The 12,887-nt window shown below is 34.0% G+C and overlaps 1 protein-coding gene across 1 annotated transcript; it reads left to right on the forward strand.

The window, feature by feature from the left end:
• Positions 1 to 9,678: 9,678 nt before the first annotated feature.
• Positions 9,679 to 12,493, forward strand: LOC145637154 (toMV susceptible protein tm-2-like). The gene is made up of 5 exons (XM_081688649.1): positions 9,679 to 10,488; positions 10,608 to 10,698; positions 10,822 to 10,891; positions 11,151 to 12,024; positions 12,257 to 12,493. The coding sequence occupies exons 1-5, from the start codon at positions 9,679 to 9,681 to the stop codon at positions 12,491 to 12,493; spliced, it is 2,082 nt and encodes a 693-aa protein (XP_081544775.1).
• The last annotated feature ends 394 nt before the right edge of the window (positions 12,494 to 12,887 follow it).

Below are 12,887 nucleotides of genomic sequence, written 5' to 3' on the forward strand. Positions count from 1 at the left end.
TTGTTAAAATTATTTTTAATATTAATAATTATTATAATTATTCAAAATAATAAATTATTATCATCAATACAATATTAATTATTATTATTGAATATTAATTATTATTGTTGTTATTATTAATTATTATTTGAAAATAGAGTAGAGCAGAGCAGAACAGAGCAGAGCACAGCAAATTTCTTTTGACCAGAGCAGATTTAATTTGTGCAGAGCAGAGAAGAGCAGGGCTCAGTAGAGCAGAGCAAAGCAGAGCAACTCTAAAGAACGGGGCCTAAGTGGGTCATATAGTTTTAGTCTGAAATCTGTAGTTTATGTTTGAACTTTATGTAATATCTGTTTACCTCCCTCGTATTTTGTTTTGTTTTGATTTATATATACTACTTATATAATGAGATTTGACTATTTTTATTATAAGTTTGTTATATTTTTAACGAAAGTTAGTAAAGAGATTATATTATATATAGTAGTTGTTCATTGAAAAATATGCCTTTGCTCGGTAACTTTGCATTGGTTGTTGTCTGTTCTTGTTTCTCAGTTTAATTTCATTTGGAAATAAGATTGCTTAAGCTACCAAGCTTTTTATTGCCAATTTGTAAAAGTAAGAAAGAAAAAACTCTTAGGAAATTGTTGAAGGTAATAAGTAAGTAATAAGTTTTTGATGATATATTGTTTGGATTATACTTTTGTATCCTGAAAAATTATTAACATGATATGATCTTATTCTACTTTGTTTTCTTAAATTTTACTTAGGATCTGTTCACATTTATTGGACTGAACTCAACTGATTGGAGCTGAACTGAACTGATTGGAGCTGAACTGGACTGAACTGAAACTGAGCTGAAATGAATATTTTATGAGAGAGGGAAATTAGGAGCTCAACTTAACTGAACTGAACTAATTGGAGCTGAACTGAACTGATTGGAGCTGAACTAAACTGAAATGAAATGAAATTAAGTAAATGTGAACAGGCCCTTAGTGTGCTCAACAATGGTATTGAGTTTAGTTTTTACATAAGGAGGTACATGCATGACATTCTCTCTAAACATAGTAATGCAAAAGACATTGATGAGGTATGGTCTTCTATTCTAGCTTATCATTACTAGGGCAACTACATTTTAGGGCATGTTCACATTTACTTAATTTCAGTTGAGTTGAGTTCAGTTCAGTTCAGCTCCAATCAGTTCAATTCAGCTCCTAATTTCCTTCTCTCATAAAATATTCATTGCAGCTCAGTTCAGTTCAGTCCACCTCCAATCAGTTCAGTTCAATTCAGCTCCTAATTTCCTTCTCTCATAAAATATTCATTTCAGCTCAGTTCAGTTCAGTTCAGCTCCAATCAGTTCAATTCAGTTCAACTCAGTTCAGTAAATGTGAACAGGTCCTTAGTCTTACTATCTTAAAAATGACTCTTTTTAATTCAAATACATATAAACTGACTCACACCAATTAAAGGTATAAAATTAAAGTTAGAATCAAAACATGACCATGTTACCACTTATGAACCTGTTTGAGTCAATTGTTGTCCAAACTCCAAATGGCTATAGTTTTGAGAAATCGGATTGTTTTATGTCCTAAAGTCATGTGTGTGTGTGAGAGAGAGAGAGAGAGAGAGAAATCGGATTGTTTTATATATATATATATATATATATATATATATATATATATATATTTGTGCATCATGTTCATAAGTTTTGTAAGGAGGGTGTGCCCATCGTGAGGATCCTTCTCCTATATGCCCATGGCCCTTTAAAAGCCTAGAACTTTACACTTTTTAGGGTGTTTTAGGATTTGAATTCCTGACTGTTTGGGATACCTTTGAATTAGATTGATCCTATCATTATGCTTTTTTGTAAGAAACTAGTAAGGAGTCGCTAATGAGTTTTAGGAAAACCCATAAACCTCGTTCATGCCTTTCTTCCAAATAGGGTTCAAGGGATATTTAGCATGAATCATAAGTTACCCCATGCCCAAATTGGTCTACTTATACCAGAAATGAGTTCGGGAGCAAGGGTACTAAAATAACGTTCCCTTTAGGGGGGGGGGGGGGTCGTTATTCTAGCCCTAGTGCGACCTCTACTAGCTTTTCCTTTTTCACAATTTTATACCAAACAGTATATGCAACATGGTTCCTAAAAACTAAGTTGGTTAATTTTATTTACAAGCGTTAATCACATAAAGATTACATTCCAACGAATGTCGTTATTCTTTGTTATTCAAATTCGTGAAAAGGACAAGAAATGAACAATATTTGCCTTGACTTAAGTGATAAAAACAATAATTAATTATTCAATTCTAGTCTTTAATTAACGCAAGAATCTCTGTGAAATTAATTAATTAAAAGTTTGTTTAAAGTGATCAAACAACACTTATTAATCAATCAAAGTTATTTAAACAATAAAAGGAAGGTGATTTATCTAGTTTAAGTGCTCAGGAAACCAACCGTTCTTCTTTTATGTTGAATCTTCTTCTAATGCGTTTATGGACTTTCTTTCTTCTTCGTACCTCTAAGGGGTTCAATGGATGGACTAGGGTTGAAGAGTATTTAGGAAGAAAGAAGAAAAGTAGTATGATAATAAGATAGATTGAGAGATTATAAGGATTCAAGAATGCTATGGTTTAGAATTCTAATTTTTCAGTTCTGTTTAGGGTTGAACGAAGACCCCTATTTATAGACGTAGGAATCTAGGTTTAGGGTTTAAGAGCCGTGAAATTAGGTGGCGTGCGTAACTCTTTGACTTGCGCTCGGCAGGCACGCGCAACTCTTAGAGTTGCACGCGGTGCGGTTTGCCTTATACAAAAACGCGTTTTTAAAACTTTCATAACTTTTGATTACAAATTCGGACTAAGGCGTGTAAGATATCATTGGAAATATATGAATGTCGTTTGAGTCCAAGGGTGTTGGTTTTAGGGCCCGGTTTAGTATTTTGATCATAACTTCTTCGTTTTATTCGAAATTGGGATTATAATATACCATTGAAAATATCTTTAAAAGGGATATCCATCTGTATAGGCCTTTCATGGAAATTTGATGATTGGTTTATCTAATTGGCTTGGTTTTTAACAATGTAAGATCCATTGGATCCAATCATTGCATTTGACGCATTTGGGTCCGTTATTAATTAAGATCAAACATGTAGAACACATTTTAAGGCCTAATTAGTAATCGGACAAGGTTCTAAGATAACTTGGTCTCAAATATGGGTTTTAACTTACTTTATAATGCATTTTGTAGTCCATAAACACTTCAACTTTTATCTAGCATGAAGAACGGATTTTTGTAACATCATCGCACTTTCTGCCCGGACCAGAGGCCAAAAGTATGTGTATAAAAGTTTGCACGTATGTAAATGAAGATCCTTACACTGATGGTGATATAGATGAAGTATGAATAAAATGGTCTCGTATTTCACTAATTGTAGTAGGTGATCTTAGTTGTTAGACAATGTTTTGTGGTTTGTTTTTTTATTGATATATCATATATGTACAAAAGTGAATTGTACCTTTTGTTGATTTTGAAGCTAATTTAGAATGTGATACTCTAATTTTGTAGAATGAAAAGTATTTTGCCCATAAAGTTCAAGATTACAAGTTCTTCTAGTGTATATTAATCATAATAACAAAGATAATATGATGTTACCAAAATTTTATTTAATTAATTATTTATTACAAAATATAATTTGGAAAGAAAATATTAATTAGAAGTTGTTGTTGTTACTATAAAGGTGCAGCAATTAATTGATTATTAAATAATTAAAATATATTTATTTGCGAAGGGTCAATGAAATAACCGCTGAGCATTATTAGCTGCAGTATTATGACTAGTGAATGGTTTTCTTTTGTTTAATTTTGCTCCCGAGTTGCCTTCCTTTCATCTCTGCCTCTGCTGCTTTTTATATAGAGGATGCCATGATGGATATCCTATCACCTTCCAGCAGTGTTTAGTAGTGTGAGATTTGTTGACACACTGAACATCCTCCCAAGCATAGAAGTTGGTGGTTCAGGATCTGGTTTTCCTCCACCCTTTAGAGTTTCTCTTTGAGATTCTTCTTGCTGCATTTGTGCACAAGCAAGTTCCACAGTTGGCAGAGGTGATTGCATAAGAATCTGACTTCTTAATGCAGTATAGTCTTCATCTAGACCATTAAGAAACTAAAACAGATGTTGTTCTTCCTTCTACTGGTTGAGAGAAATTATAAAGGCATTCACCTTACTGTTCATCTTAGTTATTGTTAGTAGTAAGTTCAGCCCTTCAATTTCTTCCCATAGAGAACTCATCTCATTGTAATAATCACTCAGACATCAACCTTTTTGTTTCAGGTCATAGACATCCTTGCACAACTTGTATTTTCTGGCTCCATTGGTATGAGAAAATCTGATCTCCATGTCAAGAATGTTGTGAAAGAGCGGTAAACAATGTGGGAAAGATTGAGTCTTTTCTATTATATTCTTATTCCGAACAACATAAGTTGCGTACATCACATTTAGTTCGTTTATATACATGAGCACACCAATCCCTAGGAAAATTGCCCTAATACAAGAAAAAGACAGTTGGCTTACAAACCAGATAGGAGAAAAATAACAGAAAAAGACAAAAAAGAAAATATTAGAGTAGGAAATAAATAAGGGAGAATAAGAGAGTAGGTATCCTAGAAGAATGAGTTACTTTGTACAATTAAAGAGGATATGAACAGTCACATAATTACACAAAATCACTAGTAGAAAATAACAAATTGGCACCGAGTAATGGCCACCGATTTTTAAAAATCGATGGGGAAAAAAATGGGCGGGATTTAGTTTAATAGAAAGGGCACCGGTTCAAACCGAACCGGTGCCAAATTCCTTAAAGGGTACAGATTCAAACCAGTGGCATTAAAAAACTGATCTTTTATTTCCCGACTCCCCTATTCATTCTCTTTCATTTTCTTTCTCTCTCCTGACTCTCCTCAAACGTCTCTCTCTCCTCAACCAAACCCTAAGCCCCTTTCTTCTCCCTCGCCGTTCCCTTCTCTCTCCTCAACCCAAACCCTAAGCCCATTTCTTCTCCCTCGCCATTCCCTTCTTCTACCTCGAACTCCCTTGTCTCTCCATTGAAGCGCCGTCGGTTGTCCTCCCTCGCAAGCGTCGTCGATCAATTTTTCGAACCATGCAAGCATCAACAAACCACCGCTTCCCTTCGTCGATAATTGGAAATTTGAGGTTATTGTTTCTGGGTTCTTTAGCTTTGCATTTTGATTCAATTATTCATGTTAAATTGCCTTTGTTTTGGTTAAGATTTATAATTTCAGATCTCGAAATTTTTTTAGGGGTTTTTTTATGGCTTTTTCTGGGTGTTTTTTAGTGTTAAGTGGGTTTTTTTATGGGGTATTTTTAGCTTATAATATGAGTTTTTTCTAGGTATTTTTGAGTTTATATTTTGTAATTTTTTTTTTATTATTTTTGCGTTTTGATTCAAATCTTTTGCGTTTTGGTTTATTTTTTTTTGTATTTTTTTTTGCGTTTTGGTTTTTTTTCTTCTGTGAATGTAATTTTTTTTCTGTGAATGTAATTTTTTGTGCGTTTTGGTTTTTTTTTTTTTGCCTTTTTTTGTAATTTTTTTAGGGTATTTTTGCGTTTTGATTAAATAATGTTTTTGTGTTTCGGAATGTTAGTTTATTGTGGGTTTTTTTTATTGATTTTGGTGTTTTAATATATATATATATATATATATATATATATGTAGAATTGAGATCATGTGAGAACCAAGGTGAATAATAAGAACTAGGAACTAATCTCAGCCATTAATCACACTCCATCTAATGGCTCACATTGCACCCGCTCTCATTAATGGCATTTTCGTAATTTCGTTGTTTTCAAACTTTTTTCCAGTTTTTTTTAAACTTTTAAGGCAATTTCATTTACTTTAAGACTGATTTCATTTACTTTTACTAAATTTCATTTACTTTTGATAAATAAATCTGGAAACTACTTTGTAAAGTTAAAATACTACAAAAATGTCATTAATGACATATGAAGCATGTGAGTCGTCCGATTAACATGATCTAAGGGCCTAGATTAGTTCCGAGTTCTTATTATTCAGCAAATAAATTGTTATATATATATATATATATATATATATATATATATATATATATATATATACAGCAAATAAATTGTTATTTTACAATTTTTAAAATATAGGGGAGGGATGCGGTGAGAATAGGCCTATATGTGAGAATTCATATTTATATTAGAACTGATTTTAAATTTAGAACATGTGTCTCAAATTAAAATTTAGAACATATGAGTAATAATTTAGAACATCTTATTTAAGAATTTGAACACGTGAGTAAAAATTTAGAACAACATACTTAACTTTCCATAGCATAGCGTTTAGAACAAAATGCCTAGAAGACTCAATGATTCTTAACTAACATATGTAATAGTTCTTAGAAGAATAAACTTAGCTTTTCAAAATATAGTTTTAATTGGAACATGATACTCAAATTTTAAGACCTTGAACTCAAAAACAAATCTGAACATATATGCAATATATTTTAGAACATATGCAACATATTTTAGAATATATGTAACAATTTTTAGAACATACTTAAATTTTTTAGAACATAGTTCGTTAACAAAGAACACGAATTGAAATTCGATTTTTACAACGAACTGATTCGAAATCTGTTTATTCTTGATTTTCAAGGTAACAAAAATATTTGAATTGTTGTTTAGTTTCTTATATTCAATTAAAATTCCTTGCAATTTCAAACTCTATAATTTGCCCAATTTGATTGATTTGGATAAAAAAAAAATTGATTTCACATATTAAACTATCAATTAAGCTTGGTTTACCTTTGATTAAGCTTCACAACTTGAATACTTGACAACAATTGTTCAAAAGTTGATACAAAACACATGAAATTCTTGAGCATGTGGTGATGGTGGTCGTCGTAGACAGGAGAGAGAGTGTTGGCCATGATGTCGGGGAGAAGAGAAAGAGTGATGGTGGTGGAGGTGACAGCATAAAGGATATGGAGCAGACGGTGATGGTGATAGAGGAACTAGAGATTGGATAGTGTTGGAGAGTAGAGGAGAGAGAATGTTGAGGTTGAAGATGATGAGTTTTATTTTCAGAACATCTACCTTAACATATTAGAACGTAGATGTGTTCTCACACATAAAGTTTTCTAACATAAGAGAGATGTTCTCACATGAGCCTCTCCCTATATATATATATGTGTGTGTGTGTGTATGTATGTATGTGTGTGTGTGTGTATTATGATTGTATTTTGTTGTCTGCCAATTTTTAAGTGAAAAAATTATAGTTTTTTTTAGCATTTTTGGCACTGGTTAACCAGTGCAAAAAATAATGAATTATATATATATTTTTAATGTGGGTGCCTATTATTGACACCGGTAAGTATTCCCACCGGTTCCAAACTGGTGGCAATATTTTAGTTTTTTGGCATCCCTCAAATACTCAACGGTTCAAAATCGGTGTCTTTGGGGGGGTTTGAACCGGTGCCACTTTACATTTTTCTACTAGTGAATGGTTCATATTCACTAACAGTTTGCACCATGAATCTATTTTTTGTTAGAGCTTTTTGAGTTAAATGGTTCAAACAATAACGGACAGGTAAATCTTTTGATCCATCCATCCACAAGGATAAATGTGTATTTGCAATTTTTTGGGAAGAGAAGTTTGCTTTCTTTTATGTTTACTACTTTTTATATTATTGCAACCAGCCCCGTTCGTTCCTAGAAATTTATGGGCCCTAGGCATAATGTAAGAAAAGGGCCCCTTATTTAAACAATTTTTTTTACACGCAATAACTTTAATATAAGACAATGAAAATAACTTAAATTATTTGAATAGTAAGTCTCCATACACAATACTGGAGTAATAACTTTGCATAATATTTCGGTAATTGAATAAATATGAAACGGTGTAATTGAAAAGATTAATACTTTGAAGCAAATACTCATAAATTCGGAAGTTTTAGAAGAAGAAGAGGTTATATTGCATAGTTATTTATCTCCACCTAATTGACATCTAAGTAATTTAATGTTAATTGCTAACTAAATGCCTTAATTATCTTTTTTAAAAGTTAGTAGCTTATTTTTTAACGAGTAAACTACAGTTTAAATTCTACAGCTATGCAAACTGTTTTTTTTTATTTTTTTTATTTTTGGGCCCCTTTCTGGCGGGGGCCCTAGGCGGTCGCACTCGAGGCCTACCCCTCCGGGCCGGCCCCGATTGCAACTTTTAGGAAAGAGCAAGTCACGTACTTCACCATGCCCTCACGTGATCCATTGTTGCTATATCGAAATAATTAGACCATCTCCAATGGTGAGACTCAAATTTGAGTATTGAAATACAAAATGAATTGTTTTTTTACCTCCAATGGTGATACCATACTCACTTCTCAATTTAGCAACTCGTGTGAAGCCTGATTTCCCAATGGTGAAACTCTCCAAAATATACAAATGTCACTTTCAATTTTGACTCACATAATCCATTTATTTTTAATATCAAATATTGTAAGATTAAAAAAAAAGGTAAAACTTAAATAAATTACAAAATAATTAGAATATTGACATGGGACCCACACTAGAACCTTTCCATGAAATGCGGATTTCATGTTGGAGTCACTAACACCATTCCCACTCATTTTTAATTTAGTCATTTATTAGCTTATACGTCAGTGGTAACTCTGCCACATTCATCAAGAACACTAGTGTAAAAAAATGAAAAATAAACAAGCACGGATCTATATGTATCTTTACTGTTTGATTTAATAATATATTATTCAGTAGAACCAATTGTTGTACGGATCATTATTAAAATACAATTACTTAGATGGTCTTTTACTCTTTGGTCATCAACTCCATTTCCACCCTTAATTACTTTTACTATTATTATTATTCTCCTTTTTCTCACTAAAAATTCAGCAAATCAAAAATGGATGTTGGAACAATGATGTCTGTTGCTCAAACTTTGTTTGCTGCGCTTAATTGTGATCAGCTCAACGAGATCTGCTCCATCGCTGGCTACAAATCCAATCTTGATGGACTTCGTGGCACCGTCGCAAGAATTAAAGCTGTGCTTAAGGATGCCGAATCCAAGCAAGAGTTGTCTGAACAAGATCAGCTCTACATTGAGCAACTCAAGGACGCAGTTTACGAAGCCGATGATCTCTTTGACGAGTTCATCACTCTTGCTGAGCGTAATAAGCTCTCCAAGGGTATCAAGGTTCGTGTCCTATCTCTTTTTACCAAGTTTGGTACTGCTTACAATATAGCTCAAGGGGTTAAAAAGATCAAGAATAAGTTGGCCTGGATGCTATTGCTTATAATAGTCAGTTCAGCTTTAGTATTGATCCTAAGTCTTTTAAGGATCGTAGGATCGAGACATGTTCTTATGTGTACGAACATGATATCATTGGAAGAGAGCTTGACTTAGAGAAGATTGTTGGTGTCTTGCTTGATTCTAATGTTCAACAAGATGTTTCCTTCCTTTCTATTGTGGGGATTGGTGGATTGGGGAAGACTGCTCTTGCCCAACTTGTGTATAATGATGCTAGAGTCACAACTTCATTTCCTTTGAGGTTGTGGACTTGTGTTGCTGATGAAAATTAAGAGTCGTTGGACGTAAAAGGGCTTCTTAGTAAGATTCTAGCTTCAACTGCGGGGCATACGATGAATGAGGGTTATACCATGGATGGGTTGCAAATCCAACTTCGAGAAAAACTTGCTGGAAAAAAATTCCTGCTTGTTTTGGATGATGTGTGGACTGAAAATCATGATTGTTGGCGTAACTTGACACAATTTTTGATGGGAGGCCGAAAGGGAAGTTGGATTGTGGTAACTACACGTTCGCGGAAGACAGCACGGATTATTGGAGACGGTTCAGTACACGATCTGCCAGGCTTGTCTAAGGAAAATTCATGGTGTTTATTTAGGAAAGTAGCATTTGGATCGCAACACTCAAACCCTCCCAAAGACTTCATTACAATTGGTGAAGATATTGTTGAAGGATGTGCTAATGTCCCACTTGCCATTAGAGTGGTGGGAAGTCTTCTATATGGTCAAGATAAACAAAAGTGGCTTTCAATTCAGAAGTTGGGATTAGCACAAGTTGGAGAAAGCCAAAATAGAATCATGTCTATATTGAAGCTCAGTTACTATAAGCTTGAATCTCCATTAAAGAGTTGCTTTAGCTACTGTGCAGTTTTCCCCAAAGATTATGAAATAAATAAGGATACATTGATAAGGCTTTGGATGGCACAAGGCTACGTCCCATTGAATGATCCTCGTAGTCTAGAAGATCTTGGTGAGGAATATTTCTCAATCTTGTTGCAGAGATGTTTCTTCCAAGATGTAAAGAAAGATGAAGATGGTAATATTACATCATGTAAAATACATGATTTAATGCATGATCTTGCTCAACAAGTTGTGGGAAAGGAGATTTCCACAGTAGAAACCATGAATGGGGATGTAGACAAAAAAGTTCGTCATCTCTCTTTTTTAGTCTTACAGATAATCTCTCTTTTTCTATTAATAAGACTCACCTACGTTCATGTCTTTGTATTGCTGGTCCATATGATGATATATTGGCGATGGCTCAGTTTTATGTGGATGCATTAGTAGATAATTGGAAGAATTTAAGGGCATTGGACTTGCACTGGTCAGTAATCAAGAGTTTGCCTGGCTCAATAGGTGATCTGATACACTTACGGTATCTAGGCCTCTCTCAATTTGAAGGTCTGGTTCTCCCCATATCTGTCACAAAACTATATAATCTCCAGACTTTAAACTTAAGATATTGTGGAAATTTGATAGAATTGCCAAAAGATTTGAGCAAGATGGTTAACTTGAGGGTCTTGGATTTAGAAGGTTGTTATGAGCTGAGGTATATGCCAAAGGACATGCATAAATTGAGTTGCCTTCACACTCTTAATTGGTTTGTGTTGGGAGACATGAGTTCAAGGAAGAACAACTTATCTGATGGGCTAGAAGATCTAAAAGCTCTAAATAACCTGAAAGGTTCTCTTCAAATACATATTCGATTCATGAAGGCAGGTTATAAAATAAATGGTGCAAAGCAAGGTGGGTGCCTGAGGAACAAGGAACATTTGAAAAAATTATTCTCTTGTTTTTTATTATGGAAGAAAGGAGTATGAAGCAGTGATGGAGGAGTTCCAGCCACATTCTAATCTCATGAGTTTGGAAGCGAAGGACTATGAAGGTGTGAGAATGCCACGCTGGGCAAGGGAAGATACTTTCACAACCTTTCTCCCTAATCTTGTTGAATTGCATTTTTATAATTGTCGGAATTTAGAGTATTTGGGACAATTACGGCTTTTTCAACTGAAAAAATTAAGGTTGTCAGTATGTTCTAACCTAATAGCTATTTTGGAGTGTCCTGCATTGAAAGTCCTATATTTAGGTAGTTTTAATGAACGATTGAAAATAACAACAATATTAGGGAGAGAGGCCTTATCTGATGAAATTGGTCCAAAATTAAGGAATGTTAGTATAGACAACATGTCATGGCTTAAGTCGCTGCCCGCGAACTCTTTTCAAGATTGTGCAAAACTAATCATAAGTTGGGATGGCAAGGTCGAGAGTTTGGGAGAAGCTATGGAGGTGTTTCGTAATTGTTCGGCTTCCCTTAAATACTTGGAAATTTGTTGTTGCGACAAATTAAATAGAGTCGTTTGTGGAGGATTAGAGCATCTCTCTGCCCTGGAGGAGTTGAAATCTCATGGTTGCAATAATTTGAATTTATCAGAAGAAGTAGAGGGATTATCCATTTGTCCATCCCTTCGCAAATTGACATTGTATAGTAGCTTGTTGCCCAATTGGATACAGTATTTGACTGCCCTCCAAACCCTTCACATTTCCGATTGCAAAAAAGTGGAATCAATGCCAAATTGGATACAATACTTGTCTGCCCTCCAAACCCTTCATATTTCCAATTGCAAAAAAATGGAATCAATGCTGAATTGGATGTCCAAACTCACCTCTCTTACAGAACTTACAGTCTGGTTTTGTTCAACACGACTGAAAGAAAGATGCCAAAAACCAAATGGAGAGGACTGGCCCCACATTCAACACATTCCTTCCATCTTAGTCACGGATTCGTGTTTTTAGCTCCTGTGGTTTGATTATGATCAGGTGAACTATTCAACTCTTTCATCTCTATTGTGAAATTAGTTTAAGCAATCAAATAATTTGTGTATTTCTAGACTAAAGGATTCCATTGCTGTCTTAGTTTGTCAATGAAGAAGAATTACTAATTCCTGACTTCCTGTGTCCTGTGATTTTCACAATCCTTTTTGCACACCACCTATTTCATAAAATGACTTCTTTTACTGCAAAACTCAGCTATCATAGTGTAGTAGTTTTTCTTACTTGTTACTTCTACAAATCTATGATGAAATGGGTTTACCCTTGTGACCTAAATGAGCTACTGCTAATTAACCTAACAACAACATTGTCACCATTCTAAGTGATGTTCTTATTATAGCAATTGGGAGTGAGTTGAGAATCTTCGGCTTTAATATTTATATACTGATGCCCTGGTTTTTCTCATGAAGGAAATGGTGTCAAAGGAATCTTGTACTTATACATCTCAATCAAGGACCCTGACTCGCTATTTGGGTTTATGCGTTTCTTGAAGATGGAGTTGCTACTAGCCAGCCATCCTCCCACGATCCCATCAGAAAATTGTAATGTTTTACTTTTGTATTAATACATTATTACCAAATGATCTTGCAATCCTTTCATTTTTTTCTTCTTTTCCGGGTAGATTGTATGAGATTATATGACATGTTTACTAAGTTTTCCTTGTGCAATTATGAAATAGTTGAGATGCTGGTGAATTTACTTTGTTATTTTTCATA

Source organism: Chenopodium album, chromosome 6 (assembly GCF_948465745.1).
Source record: "Chenopodium album chromosome 6, dcCheAlbu1.1, whole genome shotgun sequence".
Taxonomy (NCBI): Eukaryota; Viridiplantae; Streptophyta; class Magnoliopsida; order Caryophyllales; family Amaranthaceae; genus Chenopodium; species Chenopodium album.

Coding starts and splice junctions, on each gene's coding strand:
- LOC145637154 (XM_081688649.1), top strand. CDS start 9,679: ATGAATGAGGGTTATACCATGGATGGGTTGCAAATCCAACTTCGAGAA. Junction 10,489..10,607: donor ATGGGGATGTAGACAAAAAA/GTTCGTCATCTC, acceptor GCGATGGCTCAG/TTTTATGTGGATGCATTAGT. Junction 12,025..12,256: donor CCTCTCTTACAGAACTTACA/GTCTGGTTTTGT, acceptor TTGCTGTCTTAG/TTTGTCAATGAAGAAGAATT.